At 46.6% G+C, this 20,329-nt stretch overlaps 1 protein-coding gene, 1 long non-coding RNA gene and 1 other non-coding gene across 5 annotated transcripts in view; 1 reads left to right on the top strand and 2 right to left on the bottom strand.

Annotated features, from left to right (window-relative positions):
- The first annotated feature begins 1,217 nt into the window (after window positions 1–1,217).
- LOC116630902 lies at window positions 1,218–14,432 on the top strand. Its single transcript, XR_004299041.1, has 3 exons — window positions 1,218–1,299; window positions 5,696–5,824; window positions 12,442–14,432. It is a non-coding gene; the product is annotated as an uncharacterized LOC116630902 (long non-coding RNA).
- NOD1 (nucleotide binding oligomerization domain containing 1) overlaps window positions 1,293–20,329 on the bottom strand; it is a 63,591-nt gene continuing 44,554 nt past the window's right edge. For all 3 annotated transcript variants that reach the window (XM_032401851.1, XM_032401850.1, XM_032401852.1), the window contains 2 exons: window positions 17,047–17,130; window positions 1,293–1,689 (listed from right to left, as the gene is read on the bottom strand). In XM_032401851.1, coding sequence (XP_032257742.1) covers window positions 1,617–1,689; window positions 17,047–17,130 — 157 coding nt within the window. In that variant the 3' untranslated portion in view covers window positions 1,293–1,616. The remainder of the gene's footprint in view (window positions 1,690–17,046; window positions 17,131–20,329) is intronic.
- LOC116631176 lies at window positions 8,558–8,682 on the bottom strand. The gene has a single exon (XR_004299120.1). It is a non-coding gene; the product is annotated as a small nucleolar RNA SNORA24 (small nucleolar RNA).

Raw genomic sequence — 20,329 nt, 5'->3', positions numbered from 1 at the left:
AGGGGTGGGTCAGAGCTACCAAAGCAGCCCCGCAGGGGAACAACCACCATGTGGCTGAATGACCGTACAGGAGTTTTAGAGCTAACTTGCTCGGTGGCACACTTCCTGACAGGGGCTCCTGCACAAAGCCACACCGGACCTCCGAGAACTCCAAGGTACTGTTGGAAGGCCTCCTCGTCCCTTCCCCTCTCGTGTTTGGTCCTTATCAGCTTGGTGCCTCCTGCCACAGGGTGACAGGTCTACTCAGCAGCGAACCGCCACGGAAGGTAGTAGACGTAGAGCCCGGCCTGCCACGGTCTGCCGAGCCACAGTGGTGCGGGCTGTGGAATGTGGCCCAGGCAGCATACCCTGGCCCCAGCCTCCCCGGAACAAGTCCGTGCCTCTGAGAAGCCAGCTGCATGGATTCAGAGGTCAGATGGAGGAAAAGAAAGACCTCAGTTGCTTCCTTGGCTTTTTTTGATCCCTTGGTAGGTGGAGAGGCCTGCAAAGGACCATAACGATGACGCCTCTGGCCCTTCCTTCAGCAGGCCCTTCACAGCACTACACGCCAGGGCCCCACCCAACACAGTGAGTGTCCCGAAGGGAGTCAAGCCATGGAGTCCAGGGACCCGCCCGTGCTTCTCAGGCTAAATTCCCTTTTAAAAATCCCAGACTCGGGCGATTAGAAATAATGTTTTCAGTACTTTATTAAACGAATTGGCAAAAGAACAAGTTATCTGGTAGTATCACCACCCCTCCCCCATTTAATGTCCAGCACATGCCTGCCGTGATGGTCCGTGTAACATGCTCTGCTAGCCGGGTTCTCAGCAACTCCCTCAGCCTTCAGTCGGGTTCAGTCATCCTCACAACTACTCCGGGGCAGGGAGAGATCTCCCTTCCTCAGGAGGGCAAGAGACACAGACAGAAGCTTCTGTTTGGACCCCAGGGCCACAAAGGCAAGCCAGGCCTTATTCCTTTTCGAGGAAGGGCACGGGTTCTTCCTCCTGGCGCAGAGCACTTATGCCCACACTTAGCAGCCTTCCTGAGGAAGTCAGCCCAGCATGAGGAAGCCCTGAGTGGAAACTCCGCAGTATGAAGACCCCACCCTTTCTCTTAGACCTGCCAAGAGGGCACCCTGTGATCTCCGTCAACAGACACTGAGACCCAAGGACTAAAACAGAAGCCCACAAGGAGCCTTTGCTTTGGCAAAACCTTGGAAGCGCCAAATCCCGACGCTGCGCATATCTCAGTCTCTACAGCTGTGAAGTGGGCAGACCGTCAACCTGTCGGGAGGTACTAAGGAGGAAGAGAATGTTCCAGGTAAAACACTTGTTTGTTGAGCACCTTTTCTGCAAGAAGCGTGGCACTAACTCTCTACTGTGTCCTCAACTCTTCCATGAAGACAGCATGACTAACTCACTTCCCTGGTGCTGAGGGCCAGTTTTGAGCTCAGCCTTATTCCTCTCATGTCCAATAAAAATGATCCTGCATATGCATTACATCTCTTCATAGTGCATTTAGTCACTAAAACGGCTCACCAGGCGCACTCAGGCCCTGCAAAATTGTAACAGCTATGCGGGGCGGCTCCTCTGTTCATCAGGGCAGCGGGCTCCTCCTCGGGCTCAGACCCCTGCCTCTCAGAAGCAGATGATCCGCTTCTCATCTTCAAAGACTTTGGCCTCCTCTGGCTTTATCAAGTTTCCATTTAGGCTGTGAGAGAAAAACAAAGAACACAAGTAAAATGTTAGGAACTTGTGGGAGCCTTGCCAGTGTGTGTTCCTACCATACTCCTGTTCCTCACATGGCCCTGAAGTTAAGAGACGTACTCTATTCAGACACTTGTGTGATAATATTACTCCTTTTCGCTATCGTCACTCTCTGAACTGGCTCTCACTAAGGTCACCGGTAGCCTCTATAAACTTGAACTTAATGACATCTCTCAGGCCTGGTCTTGTCCTTCACAGGCATTTGGCTGTCCTGCCCTCTGCCTCCTTGAAACACCACACCCACTTGGCTTGCTCTTAGGCTCTCTGGTTTTCTCCTGTGTCTGTCACTCTGTCTCAGTCTCCCCTCCCCTGTTCTCCTGCATGTGGCCTCTAAATACTGGATTTCCTTCAGGCTGGGGGAAGGGCCTATCACGCCCCCAGGCGACCTCGTCCCTATGTCAGTGGACTTGCAGCCCAGACCTCTCCTGTGTGGCTCTGCCTACTCAGAATCTTCACCTGGACGCCTCCCGGGCACCTCAAGGTGGCCACGCCGGCCCAGGGCCCGTAACTCCGTGTCGGACCACTCTTCATCCAGCTGTGTAAGTCAGTGACCTGGGGATCAGCCTTGACCCCTTCCTCCTCATCTTAGTCTGTCTATCCCAGAGTTCTATCTTACTCTCGAAACATCTCCAGCATACCTCCCTGGAACCCCTCCATATCTGCACCATCACCATCGTGGTCTGAGCATCATCATCTCTTCTCTGGATCACTACAGTGCCCTCCTGACTGGTCCCTTTACATGTACCCATGTGACCTCTTCAAATCCATTTTCCTGGAGGAGCCAGAGTGGTCTTTTTATAATGCAGCGCTGATCATATCCCCCTTTGCTTCAAATCCCTCCATGACTTTCCATTGCTTTTAGGATAAAGACCAGAATATGTAACACTACCCACAGATCTCTTATAGTCTAGTATGCCCCAATTCCTCTGCCCCCCGTTGCCCCTTCTCTACTGTCTGAACCCCAGGGCACATCAACATCTTGCTGTTCTTCAAGGATACCATGCTCCTCCTTCCTGCCTCAGAGCCTTTGCATATGCTGTTCCCTCTACCTGGAATACTTTCCTATTCATTCTTCATGGCTTAGCTTAATGCCACTTCCTGAGGGAGAAGTTCCATGAAACCTCGTCTGTATTAGGTTCCCTTCTTAGCTCTCTCCTTTACAGCTCTCACAGTGAATTGCTTGAATGATTTTTTCTTTACTGTGTGTCCCCCTCACTAGGTGGTAAACCCACGAATGAGGGCAGGTCCCTTTTGGTCACCACTGGATGGTGCCAGCAGCGTGCCTGGCACTCAGGCACTTTGTTATTCAGCAAATGAAAATGCAGCGCTAAGCCCCAGGGACACAGCAGTGGCTGTTTGTTTTTTGTTTGTTTATTTTGTTTTTTAAAAGAAACAACCCACAGGCTTCAAATGGCCTCACTGAGGTTAAAGCCCCAGGTCAGTAAACCAGAACTTAATACCTAATGGAACTGCAGTTTCACCTCCCCAGGAATACAGCCTTTAGCCAGGCAACCTGACCAGGAAATTTCCCGAGTCCCCTTCTGCTCCTTAGGAGGGCAACCTGGCCTACACAGTGCATTCCTGGCTAGTAAATGATGCCTTTTTAATGCCTTTTTTTAATGCCTTCTCTGCTCTGCCTTTCAAAAACCTTTCTCTTGTTTGGCTCAGCAGAGGGTATGCCGCCTGATTCGTGAATTGTTGAATAAAGCCAACCAGACCTTCCAATTTATGTGGTTGAATTTTGTTTCACAGACTTGGTGGCGGCACTGGGATCTACAGCGAGCTTCCGATGGCCCATGGGGACAGGGAGAATCACTGGCACGGGGGACCCCCCTGCGAGCCCTTCTACGTTCCCCTTTCTCGACATTGCCCGGGTGCCGCCAGTGAGTGCTCCCAGTTTCTGCTCCCCTCTTTGCCTTCGAGCTACCGACCTAATTGGCTTTCCAGTCCAGGTCAGCATAGACTGGTGGGGGCTCTCATGGAGCGCCAGTGCTTAGCCCTGGGTTCAGCCCGTCAGTCCACGCTGGAATCCCTTCCGGGCTCCCACCTGCAGTCCCCATTTACTGGGCTTTGCTGCTTGAATCCTTTCCCATTTCCAGTACACAGTCCCCACGCCGGAGGCCACTGGGTCAGTCCACACAGGGAATTGCCCAGGCTGGGCACGGCCTACTCCCGGCCACTCCATGGCAACACCTTGTGGTTACTGCTGGTGTGTTAAGGTGCGTGTTTGTCTTGTTTCGTGTAAACAAAGGCTTAGCTAACAGGATCCTTAAATTCTGAAGAGTCAAACATGCCACCTTCCAGCACACCTGCTCATTTTAGGTCTAAAAACCACGGTGCCGGGAGCTGTGAATTTCTATAGAAATGGCAAAACTCTGCTAAAAACAACCTAGCAGTACAGTGGCCACAAAGGGGAACGTTCCCATAGACAAGGTCATTTAAGAAGTGCATTGGAAAGCGCAAGTTCCCAAACCGAATGGGATGCCTGTTTACATTGGCAAGCAGAAGCTCCTAAAGGTTTCAAAATTCCGAAATAGTTTCATTAAAAGATTAATAAAAAGATTTAGCGAAAGGCTCACGAAAATTAAAGGTGTAAGAGGGACCTAAAGCAAAACAGAAGGAACTCTTGCTGTCCCCCTCTGTCCTCTGAGCACTCATTCTGCTAATCCTCGGTCTGCACTGCCTTTCCCCGCTCTGAAAATGCCACCAGAAACAAAACTGGCAAGGTATTGGCCATACAGGGCCCCTCTCAGAGTTAATGAAACTGAGAAATTTTTTGGTAAACTGCTACAGCCAAGGGGTTGGTGGGGGCGCGGCGCCTGGGTGGCTCAGTCAGTTAAGCATCTGCCTTAGGCTCAGGTCATGATCTGGGATGGGGGTCAGGGGTGGGGGGTCCTGGGATCGTGCTCTGCGTTGAGCTCCCTGCTCAGCGAGGAGCCTGTTTGTCCCTCTTCCTCTGCTGCTCCCTCCACTGGTGCTCATTCTCTCTCTTTTTTCTCTCTCTCACTTGCGCTCCCTCTCTCTCAAATATCTTAAAAAAATAAATAGCTAAGGGGAACCTCCTGCAGATAGCAGAGCCCACACAGGGGACCCTGGAAGAACTGGCAGAAGCCAGGGAAGGGTGAAAATGCTTACCAGAATCACTTCTTCTGAAGGTGCCCGCAGTGCCCATGGAGAGGGGAAAAGAAAACTGCACGTCACCCTTTCCTTCCCGAATCTAAACCCATTGTTCACTGATGCCCTCCCTCCCAGGGGCGGCTCTCACCCTCTTCCTTGTTTCATTTTGCATAACCAGGCTTGGCTTTCTGCCTGCCTGGGACGTGCAGGTTGTTGCTTCTAAAAGAGCGGATCGTGGAAACAAAGCCTTAGCTAATAGGATCCTTAAGTTCTGAAGAGTCAAACATGCCACCTTCCAGCATACCTGCTCATTTTAGGTCTAAAAACCACAGTGCCAGAGCTGTGAATATCTACAGAAATGGTTGGTTTTGTAGGGCCCAAGGGCAGGCTGCTCCAAAATGTGCCACTGTGGCATGCTGATGGTTTTAAAGAACACATATTTAAGAGACAACCCGTACAAGGACGACACTCAGATCCCCCTCTATCCCACTGAAAGCAGGAGGTAAATCTCCCATGTGAAAGGCACCCTCATTCTTAGCACCAGAGACGGGAAATTCAGAGCCAGAAAAGCTGTATAAACAACCTTGTTAATTTTTACCAATATCACACCCCAAATTCTGCCTAGAATTCCTTACTAATTGGAGCTCCCAAAGTTAAGTTTTCTTCGTCCTGTCAATTCCTCATGGGTTTATTTATTGTCTCTGCCTAAAAAATACAAAAACTGCCTGCCTTGGTCATCTCTTTAGGTCTCAATTTCATTATTGGCCCACTGTGCACACACAATAAAACTTTGGTTTTTTCCCTCTGGTTAATCTGTCTTATGTAACTCTCAGTCCAGCTGGAAGAACTTGAAAGGTAGAGGAAGAACCTTCCCTTCCCTCCGGTTGGCGTAGCCGGTGGATACTCAGTCGCAGGACAGCGGCTCGCCCAGAGATCCTGGGACAGCTGACACACAGCAGAAGGTAAGGTTCTGACCGCGCCAGCCTCCCGGCTCCTCTGTCTGCAGGGCCTGGTGGAACCTGAGAGTGGTAACAATCTTTCTTTCTCTAAATTTAGTTAGCAGGAGAAAATACTGTAGAACTAGTTCCTTGGGCTGAACAACTTTTGGTAAAAATTTGGTAGCGTACTCTTGGGTGACTGATCATATTCTCCCAGAGGTGGCCACTGTTTTCTTTCATCTGTGTCTTTTTTTGTTGAGTGTCATCGGAAGGACTTCTCACAGGACAGAATGCAGGCTTCAGCCCTAGAAGCCTGCTGTGTACCGGCCTCACAGACTGGTGAGGTCACAGTTCTCCTCAGAACAGGGTCTGTTTAGACGAACTCTGCTGTGGGTTACCGCGCACATGAAGTAAGGGCTGTTGCTAAAGAAACATCTTGGAAGCCCAAGCGACAAAATTGGTGGTCACGGGTCAGCAGTTAGAAGCTGTTAGATTGCTTGTCATCTAACTCAAAGATCTCCCGCCCTCCCCCCGCCGTTAGGATAAGGTCATGGACTGGGTTAGACGGACACTCAGTTCGCTGCCGGCCTCAAGAAAACATCCATGCACTGAGGTACACAGTAAAACAGCACACAGTCCCCAACCTCAAGGCATAGCCCTTCTAGGTCTTGGTTTGGCCCCCGGAGACCCAAGGCTTAGGCAGGGCTGTTAATGTGAACATAAGAGATTTTTCCTTTTGTCTAGTTCTGTGTCCTAAGCGCTTGGCTTTGTGACCAGTGAGCATATTTTCTCTGGTCTCCCTCACTTGGGAGGGCACACTTCACCGGGGTGCATCGTGGTGGCCAGTCCAATAGACCGGGGACCTGAGACACACAATTACAAGCAGCGCTCTCTGTCCGGCCACGCCAGCTCTCAGGAAAGTTTGTCATAAGGGGCCCCAGCCCCTAAGGGAGGGGCCTCTGTTGCTTCAGCCTTTCTTGCTCCTTAGTGCTAGAGAAATCTCATTCCAGTAGCACCAGCCCAATGTCACAGATGAGCAGGTCTGTGCCTAGAGGTGTCTTCCATTCTGGGAGACCAGAGGCACCGTACACACCACCTCGTCCTTACAGCCTGCACAACGAAGGTGGTTGCTTTCTCACACTATTCTTGGGACTAGGCTTTTGGATCGTGGGGGCTGCATCATCTCTGCTTTCTCTGGGGACACCTCTTAAGTCTTGGATTAAGCCATTAAAAGGCTTATGGGTTTGAATCACTATTGAAATTAATAAGATCCAATTTGTCAATGGCCAAACACTAGATCCTTTAAATTGGCTATTTGAAAGAGAAAAATTATAAAGAGCTCTCAATTGTCTTATTAGTATAATGGCTAGTCTTAGGGATTCCCTTGACAAGATAAAAGAACAAAAATTAGACTTAAGACAGATAAATGTCCCATGAAAATTCCCCTTCTTAAAATCTAGCCCAACCTCTAGGTTCAAAGTATATAGACTACTCTTATAAATGCTAGAAGCCAAAAAGTGAATTTAACAGAAGCACCTAGGACAAACAGGAGGGTTTGGTTTACTGTAATCAACCTCTGTCAGCGTCATTTTTTTTTTTTTTTTTAAGATTTTATTTATTTGAAAGAGAGAGAGAGGAGAGACAGTGAGAGAATACAAGCGGGAAGGAGAGGGAGAAGCAGGCTCCCTGCAGAGCAAGGAGCCCGATACGAGGCTCGATTCCAGGACCCTGGGATCATGACCTGGCAGGTGCTTAACGGACTGAGCCACCCAGGCGCCCCAGCCTCAGACCTTTTTATATGCTCACCTTCGTCAGGTGTATCCTAGACCCCGCCCCCTACTGCAAAAAATCCATGTCCCCCAAACAGCAGCAAATCTTTATAAAGCCCTTTTTCCTCCATTTTCAGAAGATCCTACCAAACTTAGAGAAATATTAAAAAGATTTGACTATTCACAACCTCCCCTTCACAGAGGAAAGAGATGACCAATAAAATTTCCCCTAGGCCCTCCTTGAAATGATCAGAGGAAGGCTGATGCTGAGGGGCTAATAGAAGTCCTGGCTGAACTGTGTAACTATGAAGGCTTTTGTTAAAATGCTTTATCCAGACTGTACAAAAGCATAAAATTCCGCTTGATATAAAGAAGCAAATTTAGTTAAAGAGGTAGGCCAGTCCCTTGATATTCAGGCTGGAATCCAGTTCTTTGGGGGGATTAAAAACAACTGTCTTTGTCTTCCAAATCTCTATAAAACCAGAAATGCAACTCTAGAAATATGTCAAAAACCACCTATCTTTACCAACCTCCTCCATTCCTCTCAAAATATTTGTGGATATTATCAAAGGTCAGGATATTGGAACAAAATTGCCCTGTACTTAAGGGGAAAAAAGGTAATTCCCCCCCCCGCCCAGAGCAATCAAGCATTTTATTTAATTATAACAAGGAAGCACTCAATTATTCTCTCCTTAAATGCCATATTTAGGCAGAAATAATATTTAGGCCTATATTGAAAATACTGCCCTGATAGGTTCCAGAACATTATTCACCATTCAGGACCCAAGCTGTTGAGATTTAAAATCATGTTTGGCAATGTACCACAGGACGCTAAATAAACAAGTCTTCACCCACATTACTTTGAATTTCTTAATATCTTGTCCTGTGTTCCATTGCCCATCGGAACAACTGAGCTTCCTAGAAGCATTTGACCAATAGCTAGATGTGTGCCCAAGAACCCAGCATCCTCCAGGTTTTCAAAAGTGAAGAGGCTACCTGTGAAAGTCAGAATCGGCCCCCCATTAAAAGGGTACAGCTTTGCCAATAAACAAGAATATGCTCTTCCATGGCTAGGAAGGAAGACTGCCACAGCTGACCGGTTTAGAAAAGGTCAATTTTAAGTCACAATTACCCCAAAACTCTTAAAGTTTTTTGCATTTTTTCTGTCCCTTTAAATTATAAATCTTATCACGTCTTTGAAATGTGAACACAGCCCACAATTACCTGAGGCTGAAGGAAAAATGAGAGGGGAAGAGGCCTTTTTAAAATACAAACCGGTAACAGGGCTCTGATGCCCCCTTGAGCACCTCTGATAACAGGCAGATAAGCTCCAAATCTCCACCTTGGACAAAACTTCGATACTTTCTCTGTACATTTTCTACCCCATCTTCTGTAGGACCTAGGTAGGAGCCATTCTTTGAAATGCAAACTTGATAGGGAAGTTTTTCATTAGAAAAAGGGAGAGAGGGAAGTATTTGGAAATTGGGCCTATAATCGCTCTACAAAGGCGAGTAGAACCAAAAGCTAGAAGATTTTGTTTGCCTCTGGTCTGTGTATTTGCATGTGTGTCCATGTATGTTGTAAATGTGAGATATTTTCTGTATTTTTGGGTGGTATGGCTAAAATTGTAACAGAGTTCTATTTAGTTTATCTGAAGGCATGCTCTGGTAAGAATTGGGCATTCTAAAACTCAGAAAGCTTGCGGTGTGCCTGGGTGGCTCAGTCGGTTAAGCGTCCAACTCTTGATTTCAGCTCAGGTCATGATCTCGGGGTCATGACCTCAGGGTTGTGAGAGGGAGCTCTGTGTTGGGCTCCGTGCTCATAGGGGAGTCTGCTTGAGATTCTCTCTTTCCCTCTGTCCCTGCCAACCGCCACCCCTAGTTCTCTCTAAAATAAATAAATAAAGTCTTTAAAACTCAGAAAGCTAAAAACTAACCCAAATGTTTAAGTTCATATGATCTGGGAAAATATTTGGCATTAAAGCTAATTTAAGATTATTGGTTTAATTAAAATAGACCTGTCTTTAGAGTTACCAGCATTAAATATAAAAAACTTTTATTCTGCCTGTGTTTACTGAAAGTCAAATGAGTTTCATGTTCTCTCTGTTGCAAAATCTGTCAGAAAAAAAACCCAGAATAATGGTTGAGTCTAATGCCTCATGAAGTTTTATGGGTAGTCCAAATATAATAAGAACAAGTAAATTAAATAGATGTAAATAAGATAAAAAGGTTTCTAGGTAAATTTTTTTTTTTTTAAGATTTTATTTATTTGAGTGAGCACAAGCTGGGGGGAGAGGCAGAGGGAGAAGCAGACTCCCCACTGAGCAGGGAGCCCCACATGGGGCTCCATCCCAGGACCCTGAGATCATGACCTGGGTCAAAGGCAGATGCTTAACCGACTGAGCCACCCAGGCTAGGTAAACTTTTAAATAGCTTCCAAAATCGTTTTGATGGTAACCCAAAACTTTAAAAAGTTTTGCTAAATTAAATGGATAATTAAATTCATTGAGTATCTAGGGGCACCTAGGTGGCTCAGTCAGTTAGGTGTCTGCCTTTGGCTCAGGTCATGATCTCAGGGTCCTGGGATGGAGGCCCACGTTGGGCTCCCTGCTCAGTAGGGAGTCTGCTTCTCCCTCTCCCCCTTCCCCCACTGGTGCTTTCTCTCTCTCAAATAAAATCTTAAAAAAAAAAAAAATTCATTGGGTATCTAGATCATTTCCCAGTAAGAAAAAGTAATACAACATTAAGTATTAATATAGGTTTACCTACTTTTACTTTCTCTGTATAAAACAAATTTGGTTCTGTTTTATGCTGTTGTACTATGAAGAAACACATGTTTCGAAATTATGAAATATATTCATAAATTTGCCAATCTAGGGGCACCTGGCTGGCTCAGTCAGTGGACCATGTGACTTAGGGTCATGAGTTCAAGTCCCACATTAGGCATACAGCTTACTTAAAAAAAAATTGCCAATCTAAAGAATTCTGGTGTAACAGTTTACAATTGCTTACTACTTAGTTTTCACTAGAAATTAAGGTTTCTAAGAGTTAAGAATTCGAATAAATGTAAATAAGGCAACTGAAAATAAGATATGTGTTTTGGGTGAGAAAAAATATGAGGAATAAAAATACATTTCTGTTGAGGAAAAAGAATATAAATTTGTCCTGAAGCAAAGTGAAAACTTAGGGCAAAATCTGGATGTAAAAAAAAAAATTGTAGAAGATTTATGGAAAAGAAATCTTTGGAAAGAAATTTTCTGTGTGGCTAGTACTGGGTAAGATGAAGGTAAATTTAAGTAAATGAGTTTTATTATCGAAAGTACACTGGTGCAAAATTAGAATTGTTTTCTCTTTGTTAAAAGGTCAAACTTTTCTTGAACTCCTGGTCTGCTCTTAGTAAGAAATTATAAACAAAAGTTTTTCTTTATAAAAAACAAGGATTCTGTGTTTTGCCAAAATAATTTCCTATGTTTATCACGTCTTTGGATTACTTAAACTGAGTCTTAATATTAAAAGGGCTAAATTTTGCTTACAACTGTGTAACCTACTGTATTGGCCTTTATAATCTTTTATTGTCATTTTGGTTAAATGGATAGTTAACTATTGTTTTATAACAATTCGTGATCCTATTTAACCAAACCTATTTAACCAACCTTTTGATATTTTTGACATACTTCCCAAAATCAAATTCTAAAATGAAGTCTTTCTGGCCACAATCTAACTGAAATTTTCCAGAGGGCCCATTGTACATTTCAAAGATTTTGTGAATAATTGAACTCATTAGGCTTGTTTGTTGTGTTTAATCCCATGGACAGCACTGTCAGATAAGTGCTACCAAACTTTGTGTAGATGTCAGTTATCAAAATAAATAAGTGTTCTAAAAATTATATGAAACTCCAAACAATCTGATATGTCCTGATATATTATTATCTTAAAGTGTTATATGTCACAGAAATAACCAAATTTCCTTGCCACTTGCATTGTAATAAACTCTAATCAGATCTTTAACCATGGCCATTTTTAAGACTTTTATCGTTTACGGGTATACTTTTTACTCAGATGCTTTTACAGAAGCCTCCCGCAAATATATTTTGTCTTAAATGAGACTCATGGAAAGACCTCTCAGTACAGATTTCTGATAACCTTCAGCTCATACAATTAAACTGGGTAAGAATTTCCAGAACTAATGGAAGAACTAAATTCAAGTAGAACCAGAAAAATATGTGACTAAATTAACTAAGGAGGATAATTTTTATAACTTTTTGGTCAAAACATTCATTTTTTAAAAATGTTTTGTTTTTCCAGATTTAAGGAAAGTTTTTATTTTAAAATACTAAAACAATTACTAAACATAGGTTTATTTTACAGAGAAACTAAAAGATATTTTGATATGTTAGGGCTACTTTGAGAAATTGAAAAAGGCATATACTTAACAGTTAAGAATTCTCATAAAGGGGCACCAGGCTGGCTCAGTTGAAAGAGCATGCAACTCTTAATTTCGGGGTCATGAGTTGGAGCCCCATGGTGCATTTAGAGATTACTTAAATAAAGCTTTTTTAAAAATTCTAATGTAATTAAGGCTACTGGAAATAATAAGAGAAACAACTCTGTATGTAAGGAAAGAAGGATATGTGTTTTTGGTAAGAAAAAATACGAAAAACAGAAATACATCTTTGATGGAAAAGAAGGTAATTTTGTCCTAAAGTGAGACTGGTTATTTAACAAGGGAAAACTTAGGACAAAATCTGAATGTAAAAAAGGAAAGTTCTAGAAGGTTTGTGGAAAGAAATTTTAATATGTGACCAGGTGACTTTTGTGCAAGGCAGCAACAGAATCTATAAAGATGTGGATTAACTCCATTCTCTTTCTGCAGAAAACGGCCCCTCAGTGCCAGACGTTTGCCATCCTGACGTCCTTATAACATGGCAAAGGTCTGCTCCAGAATCAGAGAAATTAAACTAAAACAGTTGGGCTATGGGAAACCCAGGATGGCCACTTGATTCCTCCTCGCTCCCTAACAAACCCTGTTTTTGGTTTTTGCCGTCCTGCGCCCATCAAAGTACATTCAAGATGACTCCAATTATAAAAAGACGTTAGTGGGGAAATGTCTATAAAATTGCAAAAACAGTCTTTTAGCAGTGTCTGACTGGTCGGGTCCACAATCCTGAAAAAACCGTTTTTGTCCGCAGAGGCCTCAGACCTCCCGCTCTGGACCCTTGAACACCGGTAGCCGCACCGCTTTCAACTGCCTCTTGGTCCAGGCGCCCAGTCGTCGTGTTATTGCATGTGTGTTTTCTGGAAGGGTTGAAGCCTTTCCGTCCCCCAAGGCTGTTGTCCTCACAGTAGGAAATAAAAAAACTATTAAAGTGTTTCCCACTTGGGGTACACCTTGTATAATCTCCAGTGATCGAGGCACCCTCTTCACCTAACGAGAACCTTGCAGAGTTCCTGGAACTCTATCCGTGTACAACCTTGTTGTTTCATGCCAGTGTGACCAGCCACTGTGAGTCTTTTGTGTCTTGTGCTCCAGCCTGTTATGAACAGCTTCAAAAAACCATCTGGGATCCCAGTTCAAAGGGTCCTGTTAGGCACAGTCTAGAGCCTGGTGATGATTAGGGATTCTGGAAACATCACCAGAGAAGAACAGCTCTTGGGACCTTCGGGAATGCTCCTGACCACTGACACCGCTGTGCAACTAGAAGGCACTGAGCCTTGAGTCCCCATCACACAACTGAAGAAAGCTCCACTGGAGCCCTGGTCCTGGACAATCACCCTGACCAGGGAGAGAAACACTGGCCACCCAGGTAGACTGCCTCCGCTCACCACGCCGGATTGACTTCACACCGGAACTGAACAGGACACCATTTGCCCTCTTTTCCTTCCCCTCCCTCTGGCATTGGCTTGGCGAGATAACACCCTTATCTTTCCCTCCCAGGCCACCGCTCAGGGGGCAACTTCTGGAATTCAGAGCCACCTTTTATTTCAGGCTAGGAGAAAATCATACTTTTATCATGGGTCGAGTCCTGTGAATTTACATCGTGAGTTCGAAGGGAACTACCAGGAGGCTTTTGTGATTCACGACTCTCCTTTTGGCAGATCCCTACTTCCAGGGATAAATATAATGAGGCTCTAATCAGGAACTTCTCCTTAATTCTTGAAATGTTTGCCAAATTGCCACTAAAGCAAGAACTGCCCAACAACGATCCCTGGACTCTCTGGCCAAAGTTGTTCTCCATAACAGAACAGCCCTTGATTGTCCTTCAGCCGAGCACGGAGCTGCCTGCTGGAGCCAATCCCCCCTGCCACACCTGGGTTCACCGTTCTGGGAAATTTGAAACTCGATTACATCAAATCACAAAATAAGCCACTTGCCTTAAAAAGAGGACTCCTTCCATGGGGACTTTGATTTATTTGATTTTGATTGGATTGGAGAGCATAGCTTCAAAGTACCCTGCAAACACTGGGAATTATCATAATCATAATAATCTCCCTGGTGCATTATATTCTCTCAAAAATTTTAAAGGCATGTTTGCAGCCACATAACCACCAAGCACATGGTCCCCTCAGACTGGACCAGCAGAAAGGTACAGAGAGGACAACCGACTTAAAGGAACATAAATCTGAAGTCATAACCTGTGAGTATCACAGAGAAAGCCAAAATATCATGACAGAATGCCGAAGATCAGCAGAGGCTCTGAGAACTACAGAGCAGTAGCTGAGAGGAATGAATGGAACCTTTAATCAGTCAACATAGAATCTCCTCGTCGATACTAGGCAATTTCCTGAGAGGCCCCTTCAGCTCCCCTTAGGAGGGCAAACGTGCCTAAACAATGCATTCCCTGCTAATAAATTCGTCTTTGTTTATGCCTGTGCTTTAAGAACCTTTCTCTCGTTCGGCTCGGCAGAGCTCCCCTGTACTTGCTAGGTGGGATGCTGCCCGACTCCTGAATTGTTTAATAAAGCCAATTAGACCTTCCAGTTTACTCAGCTGAATCCTGCTTCTTTAACACCACGGCCCGGGCCCCACCCTCAAAGAGCTCGCGGTCTGCAGTAGACCGCCTCGCAGGACAGGGTGTGTGAGAAATGCCGGACAGCGTCAGGTCACGGAGCACCCGACCTCCTGTCTTTGCAGCAGAACCCACGGCGGGACTGAGGGCTGCAGGTTCTCCTGGGCCGGGGGCGAGGCAGACCCAGACGTCAGTCCAGACGGCGAGTCGCTGTGCCGCCGGTGGCTGCAGGCAGAGTGGCTCCCTCACCCCCCAGCCCCCCCAGCCCTGGACTGGACTTCGCAGAGCCCAGATCCAGGGCGTCACCCACGTGGGGCAAGCTAGGGATGGAAGTGAAGCCGCCGCCAGGCCAGCCCCTCCCGAGCTCTCCCTCTCGCCTTCCCTCTGAATCCGCCCCCTGCCCCCCATACACACACACAGTGCCTCCCTCCAGCTCTGGGTGACACACCTGGACGCTAAAGGCACCTGGCCCTGCACAAACCGTCCCTTGTAAGGACGGATGCACCTCTTCAGGCTTGACGGTTAATAAAGCAGCTGTGTACCCTTATAGCTGTCCTCACCAGCCTCTGAGAAGAGCAGAGGCCGACTGCTGCCTGCAAACTTCCGCAGCCTGGCCTACATCGGCCTCCCCCTCCGCCCGCTGTCCTTGGACCACGGAAGCGGCAGGACACGAAGGGCTTCTGGGGAAGGGGCCACAGGCAGGAGGGGCTCGGGATGAACGCAAACTCAAGTCCCACGAGCTCTCACAGGCCACAGCGCTGCCGTCAGTCTTGCCAGAGGCGGGCTCTCTTCTCTAGAACAGTGTTTTCCAAGCGTTTTTCCAACCATGACCCGAATAAGAATTACATTTAACATTGTGAACCAATCTATTCATACGCACATACTCATATCTGAAACAAGATTATAAAATCACACTTCAGGGGCGCCTCGGTGGCTCAGTCATTAAGCGTCTGCCTTGGGCTCAGGTCATGGTCCCAGGGTCCTGGAATCGAGTCCCTGCTTCCCGCTCTCCCTCTGACCCTGCTTGTGTTCCTTCTCTTGCTTTGTCTCTGTCAAATAAATAAAATCTTTAAAAAAAAAAAAAAAATCACACTTCATACTACGCACAGTGCTTGCTGGTACTCTGCTCAAGTTCATTTTTTTTTTTTTTTTAAAGATTTTCTTTATTTATTTGAGAGAGTGAGAGAAAGAGAGAGCACAAGACGGGGGAGCGGGAGAGGGAGAAGCAGACTCCCTGCTGAGCAGGGAGCCCGATGCGGGACTCGATCCCGGGACTCCAGGATCATGACCTGAGCCGAAGGCAGTCGCTCAACCAACTGAGCCACCCAGGCGCCCTCAAGTTCATTTTTTAAATAATGCTGGTTGCAACCCGCCAAACTCATTTTGCTCCACTGACAAGTTCCAAAGGAAAGTTTAAAAAGCACTGTTCTCGGAGCCGAGGTCAAGGGGCTGTACCTCGATTTACTTTTTTTTGGCTGGGAAGTTCTCCCCCAGTCATGAAGAAATATAGTTAATGAGTAACTACCCCCCCAGCTGAGGATCTGAGTTCATAGAGCAGCCACAGTGAGAGCGTGAACTCTTCCTCCCGTCTGTGTCCTCAAGGGAGGTCTGGCTTTGCCCCCTGCCGGGTCCTCCACACGGTGGCTTTGCAGGGCTGTTTCCCGCCCGAGGTGCAGGACAAACTCCAGAGCACTCAGGAGTCTGTTCAGCCCCCAGTTCTCAGCTCCAAGAAGCCGGTACTCTTACGCAATCAGGGTCCTTTCTGTCTGGCTAACTGCCATTTCCCCAGCACCCAAACCATGGCTGCAACTGTTACTAATGAGAACGCCCCCCAAACCCCATATGGCCCTGCACATTCTACAAGCCCAGACCCAAACAGGGGCAGGGGTATGTGTCTTGTGAGGCACTAATGGGGTGGAATAGGGCTCAGTGTTGTAGAAAGCAAACGATTTGGCTCCCACTAGCCCCAGAAGCCACTCCTCAAGGCAGAAACAGGAAGTTGAGGAAGAGCACAGGTCAGCTCAGATCAGCATGGAAGTAGCTCCTCAAGCCCAGGAGGTCCAGAAAAGGAGAAGAATGGGCCCCAAACTCCAGCTAGCACGTTCATCTCTCAGCCTCCTGAGTCCCTGAGTGCTTCACTTGCAGTGGGAATGCCTTTCCAGAGCTGTTTGCTCCGGAACTTCAGGGAAGCAGAGGAGGACAGGGGACCGGGGAGGAGAGCAGGGTCAGGCCGACTGGGCCAGATTCCAGCTGCTCTTCTTAGGTGGCACCTTGGGCAGGTTTACTTCACTGCTCTGGGCCTCAGGTTCTACATCTGTGAAATGGAAATAATACCAGCTACTTCACAAGATAATGGGAAAGATGAGGAATAAGTGCAAAGAGCTCCCCTGCACATTGTGCCTGGCACCCAGATGGCGGTGCTGAGTAAGTAAGCACTGTTACTATTATGACCAGCGGTGGACGAGTCTTACCAAATCTCCATAATGCCAGTGTTCCTCTGTAAGGCATCTGCCAGCTGGGCAATCCCCTTGGCTGTGATCTGGTTCTGGATAAGCCTGAAAGAAGAACATATCTTGTAGCAAATCCTTAATACTGGATTAACTCTGCCCCCTCCATTAGGGAGTTGTAAGGGTATGGTGGGAATGAGACAGGGCCGGGGAAGAACGGTGTCCACGTGACTTTTAATCTGGCGAAGATTTGGCTCCCACAAGACAGATTTGGCTCTGTCTTGAGCAGATCTACCAGAATAAAGGACATCCTTTAAAATGTTTAATTTTTTGGTATATTTTTAGAGTGAACATAATATATCTGTGCATTCATACATAGATAATTTAATACATGAATGCGTTTATGTGTGTCATTGGCATTTTTCGCTGCAGGGGTGCCCAATCAAAAATGCTTGGAGGCCACCAGTCTGAACAACAAATTCTAAGAAACACCCAGAGGACAGGCAGTCTAGTGGCCTTCCAGCTGGCTGGGGAAGGCAAGGCAGTTTTTAAAGTTAAGCAGCTAACTGGCTGTTCACTTCATTGGAGAAACAAAGGCTTCTAAGAATGCACCATGTCCTCTCCAACCTCTGGCAGGGGAGGGAAGAGAAAGATTCTCCTGCTGCCGCTCATGGGTCCCAGCGGGAAAGCATCAATAACGGGGCCTCTAGGAGGGCACCCCATTAGGTCAGGTAGCAGTGATCCAAATGGAACAAAGGTTTCTGATATAGCCGGGGAGCCTGGACAATTTCTCAAGTGCTCTCCTGGGCAGCTGGGCTTCCAACCCAACCAAGAGCTACACACCGCACAAGGCAGGGATGTGTCTGTGCTTCGTCACAGACCCACTCCTCGCTCCTGGCTATTTGTAGAATAAGGCTACTACTGAACTTGACCCTAAGAAATCCTGGGCACTGACCCAACAAGGCAGCCCTACCAGGAAGATGAGAACTTCACCGTCGTGATTGATGAGATTATAGAAACTAAGCGAGAAGGGGCCAACCCCATGAAGAGGCAGGACAGTGTCGTGGTTCAAAGCTCCCCTCCTCCACACACACCCACCCCCCACTTCTCAGCCACAGATCCTTGAAGAAATAAGCTCACGGTATCTATGCCTCAGTGGCCTGATCTGTAAAATGGAGGCAAGAGAACACCCCCTCCCTGGGTGTGTGAGGTCTCAGTGGGAGGATGTGTACGAAGGAAGTCGTTCTCACAGTTTCTGCCCTGGTGCCCAGGGGCAGGGGAGCTCTTGTTGCCATTGCTGCCCCAACACACAGGACCGTGCCCCAGTCTCCCAGCCACATCTCTCAAAGTGGGACCCCTGGGCTCAGGGGCAGAGGTGATGACCCCCTGGGTAAGGACGACCACAACATAACTTGGACATTTTGGCAAAAGAAGCAACGATAGAACCTGGAAGTGGAGCCAGAACCATGCACCGGGTTAAACTGCTGCTTCCTCATCACCTCCACTTTGCTGGGGGAGCTGCTTCCAACCAAGAGCTGGCAAGAGGCCGGGTAGTAAGAGAGCCAAAGAGTGTGGCAGGGCTCAGGCACACATGCCCCCCGGGGCCGCCTTCATGAGGGCAGTGTGGTCTGTGCACGCACGAAGCAGCCGAGACTCACTCTCTAGCCCCGGTCTCGCTCAGAGCTCCCTGCAGGGGCTGGCCTGGCACCAAGGGCAGGAGAGAAAAGAAAGTCTACAGGCCAGAGAAACAACAACAACAAAACAGATGTAAAAGCACAGACTGGCTGTTTCACAGAAACTGACAAGGTGAGCTGAAATTCATATGGAAATACAAGGGACCCAGAAGAGCCCAAACAACCTTGAGAAAGAAGGACAAAGTTGGAAGACTCACACTTCCTGATTTCAAAACTTACTACCTCATTAGAATAATCAGGACAGTGTGATACTGCCGTAAGGATAAACAGATCAATGAACTAGAATAGAAAGTCCAGAAATATACCCGTATGTTTACGGTCAATTGATTTTTGGCAAAAGTGTCAGGGCCAATTAAAAGGGAAAGATAGTTTTTTCAACAGGAGGTGCTGGGACAGCTGGATAGCCACATGCCAAAGAATTAATTTGGGCCCTACGCCTCAGACTGCACACAACAATCAACTCCAGAAATTAACATTTAGGATCCAATACCTCAATGTAAGAGCCAAACTATAACACTTAAAGGGAAACTTAGATGTAAATCTTTGTGACCTTGGATTAGGCAACAGTTTCTTAGACACCTAAAACACAAACCACCAAAGAAAAAAATAAGTGGGACTTCCATCAAAATTAAACTTCGGCTCAGGTCATGATCCCAGGGTCCTGGGATCGAGTCCCGCATCGGGCTCCCTGCTCTGCGGAGAGCCTGCTTCTCCCTCTCCCTCTGCCTGCTTCTCTGCCTACTTGTGTTCTCTCTCTATCTCTCTGTCAAATAAATAAATAAAATCTTTAAAAAAAAAAAAAATACTTCTGTGCTTCAAAGATCACTAACAAGAAAGTGAAAAACCCCACAGAAGAAATATTTGCAAATTGTCTACCTAGTAAGTGTCTAGTACCCAGAATATATAAAGAACTCTAACAACTCAGCAATAAAAAGGCAAATAAATTTATTAACATTTAAATTAAATTTGGGGGAAGGATGTAGAGACATTTCTTCAAAGAAGATACACAAAGACCAACAGGTTCATGAAAAGATGCCCAGTGTTAGGGGCGCCTGGGTGGCTCAGTCGGTTAAGCGTCTGCCTTCAGCTCAGGTCATGATCCCAGGGTCCTGGGATCGAGTCCCGCATCAGGCTCCTTGCTGAGCGGGAAGCCTGCTTCTCCCTCTCCCCCTCCCCCTGCTTGTGCTCTCTCTGTATCTGTCTCTCTCTCTGACAAATAAGTAAATAAAATCTTAAAAAAAAAAAAGATGCCCAATGTTAGTCAGCAGGGAAATGCAGATCAAAACCACAAGGAGATACCACTTCACACCCACAAGAGTGACAAGATTCAAAAAAGGTGGACAACGACGAGTGTTGCTGGTGAGGATGTGAGAACTGGGAGCCTTCCCACATTGCTGGTGGGAAGGTAAAGTGAGCAGCCACTTCAGAAAATACTTTGATGGCTCCTCAAAAAGTTACATACGGAGTGGCCATGTGACCCGGCAATTCTATTCCTAAGCGTATACCCAAGAGAAATGAAAACACATGTCCATACACAAACATGCACAGGAATGTTCAAGGTAGCATTATTCACAACAGTCAAAAAGTAGAAACAACCCCGATGCCTACCAACC

Source organism: Phoca vitulina, unplaced genomic scaffold (genome assembly GCF_004348235.1).
Source record: "Phoca vitulina isolate PV1807 unplaced genomic scaffold, GSC_HSeal_1.0 scaffold4, whole genome shotgun sequence".
Classification (NCBI taxonomy): Eukaryota; Metazoa; Chordata; class Mammalia; order Carnivora; family Phocidae; genus Phoca; species Phoca vitulina.
The sequence above is the reverse complement of the archived record's forward strand: the minus strand, read 5'-3'. Positions and strand labels throughout refer to the sequence as shown.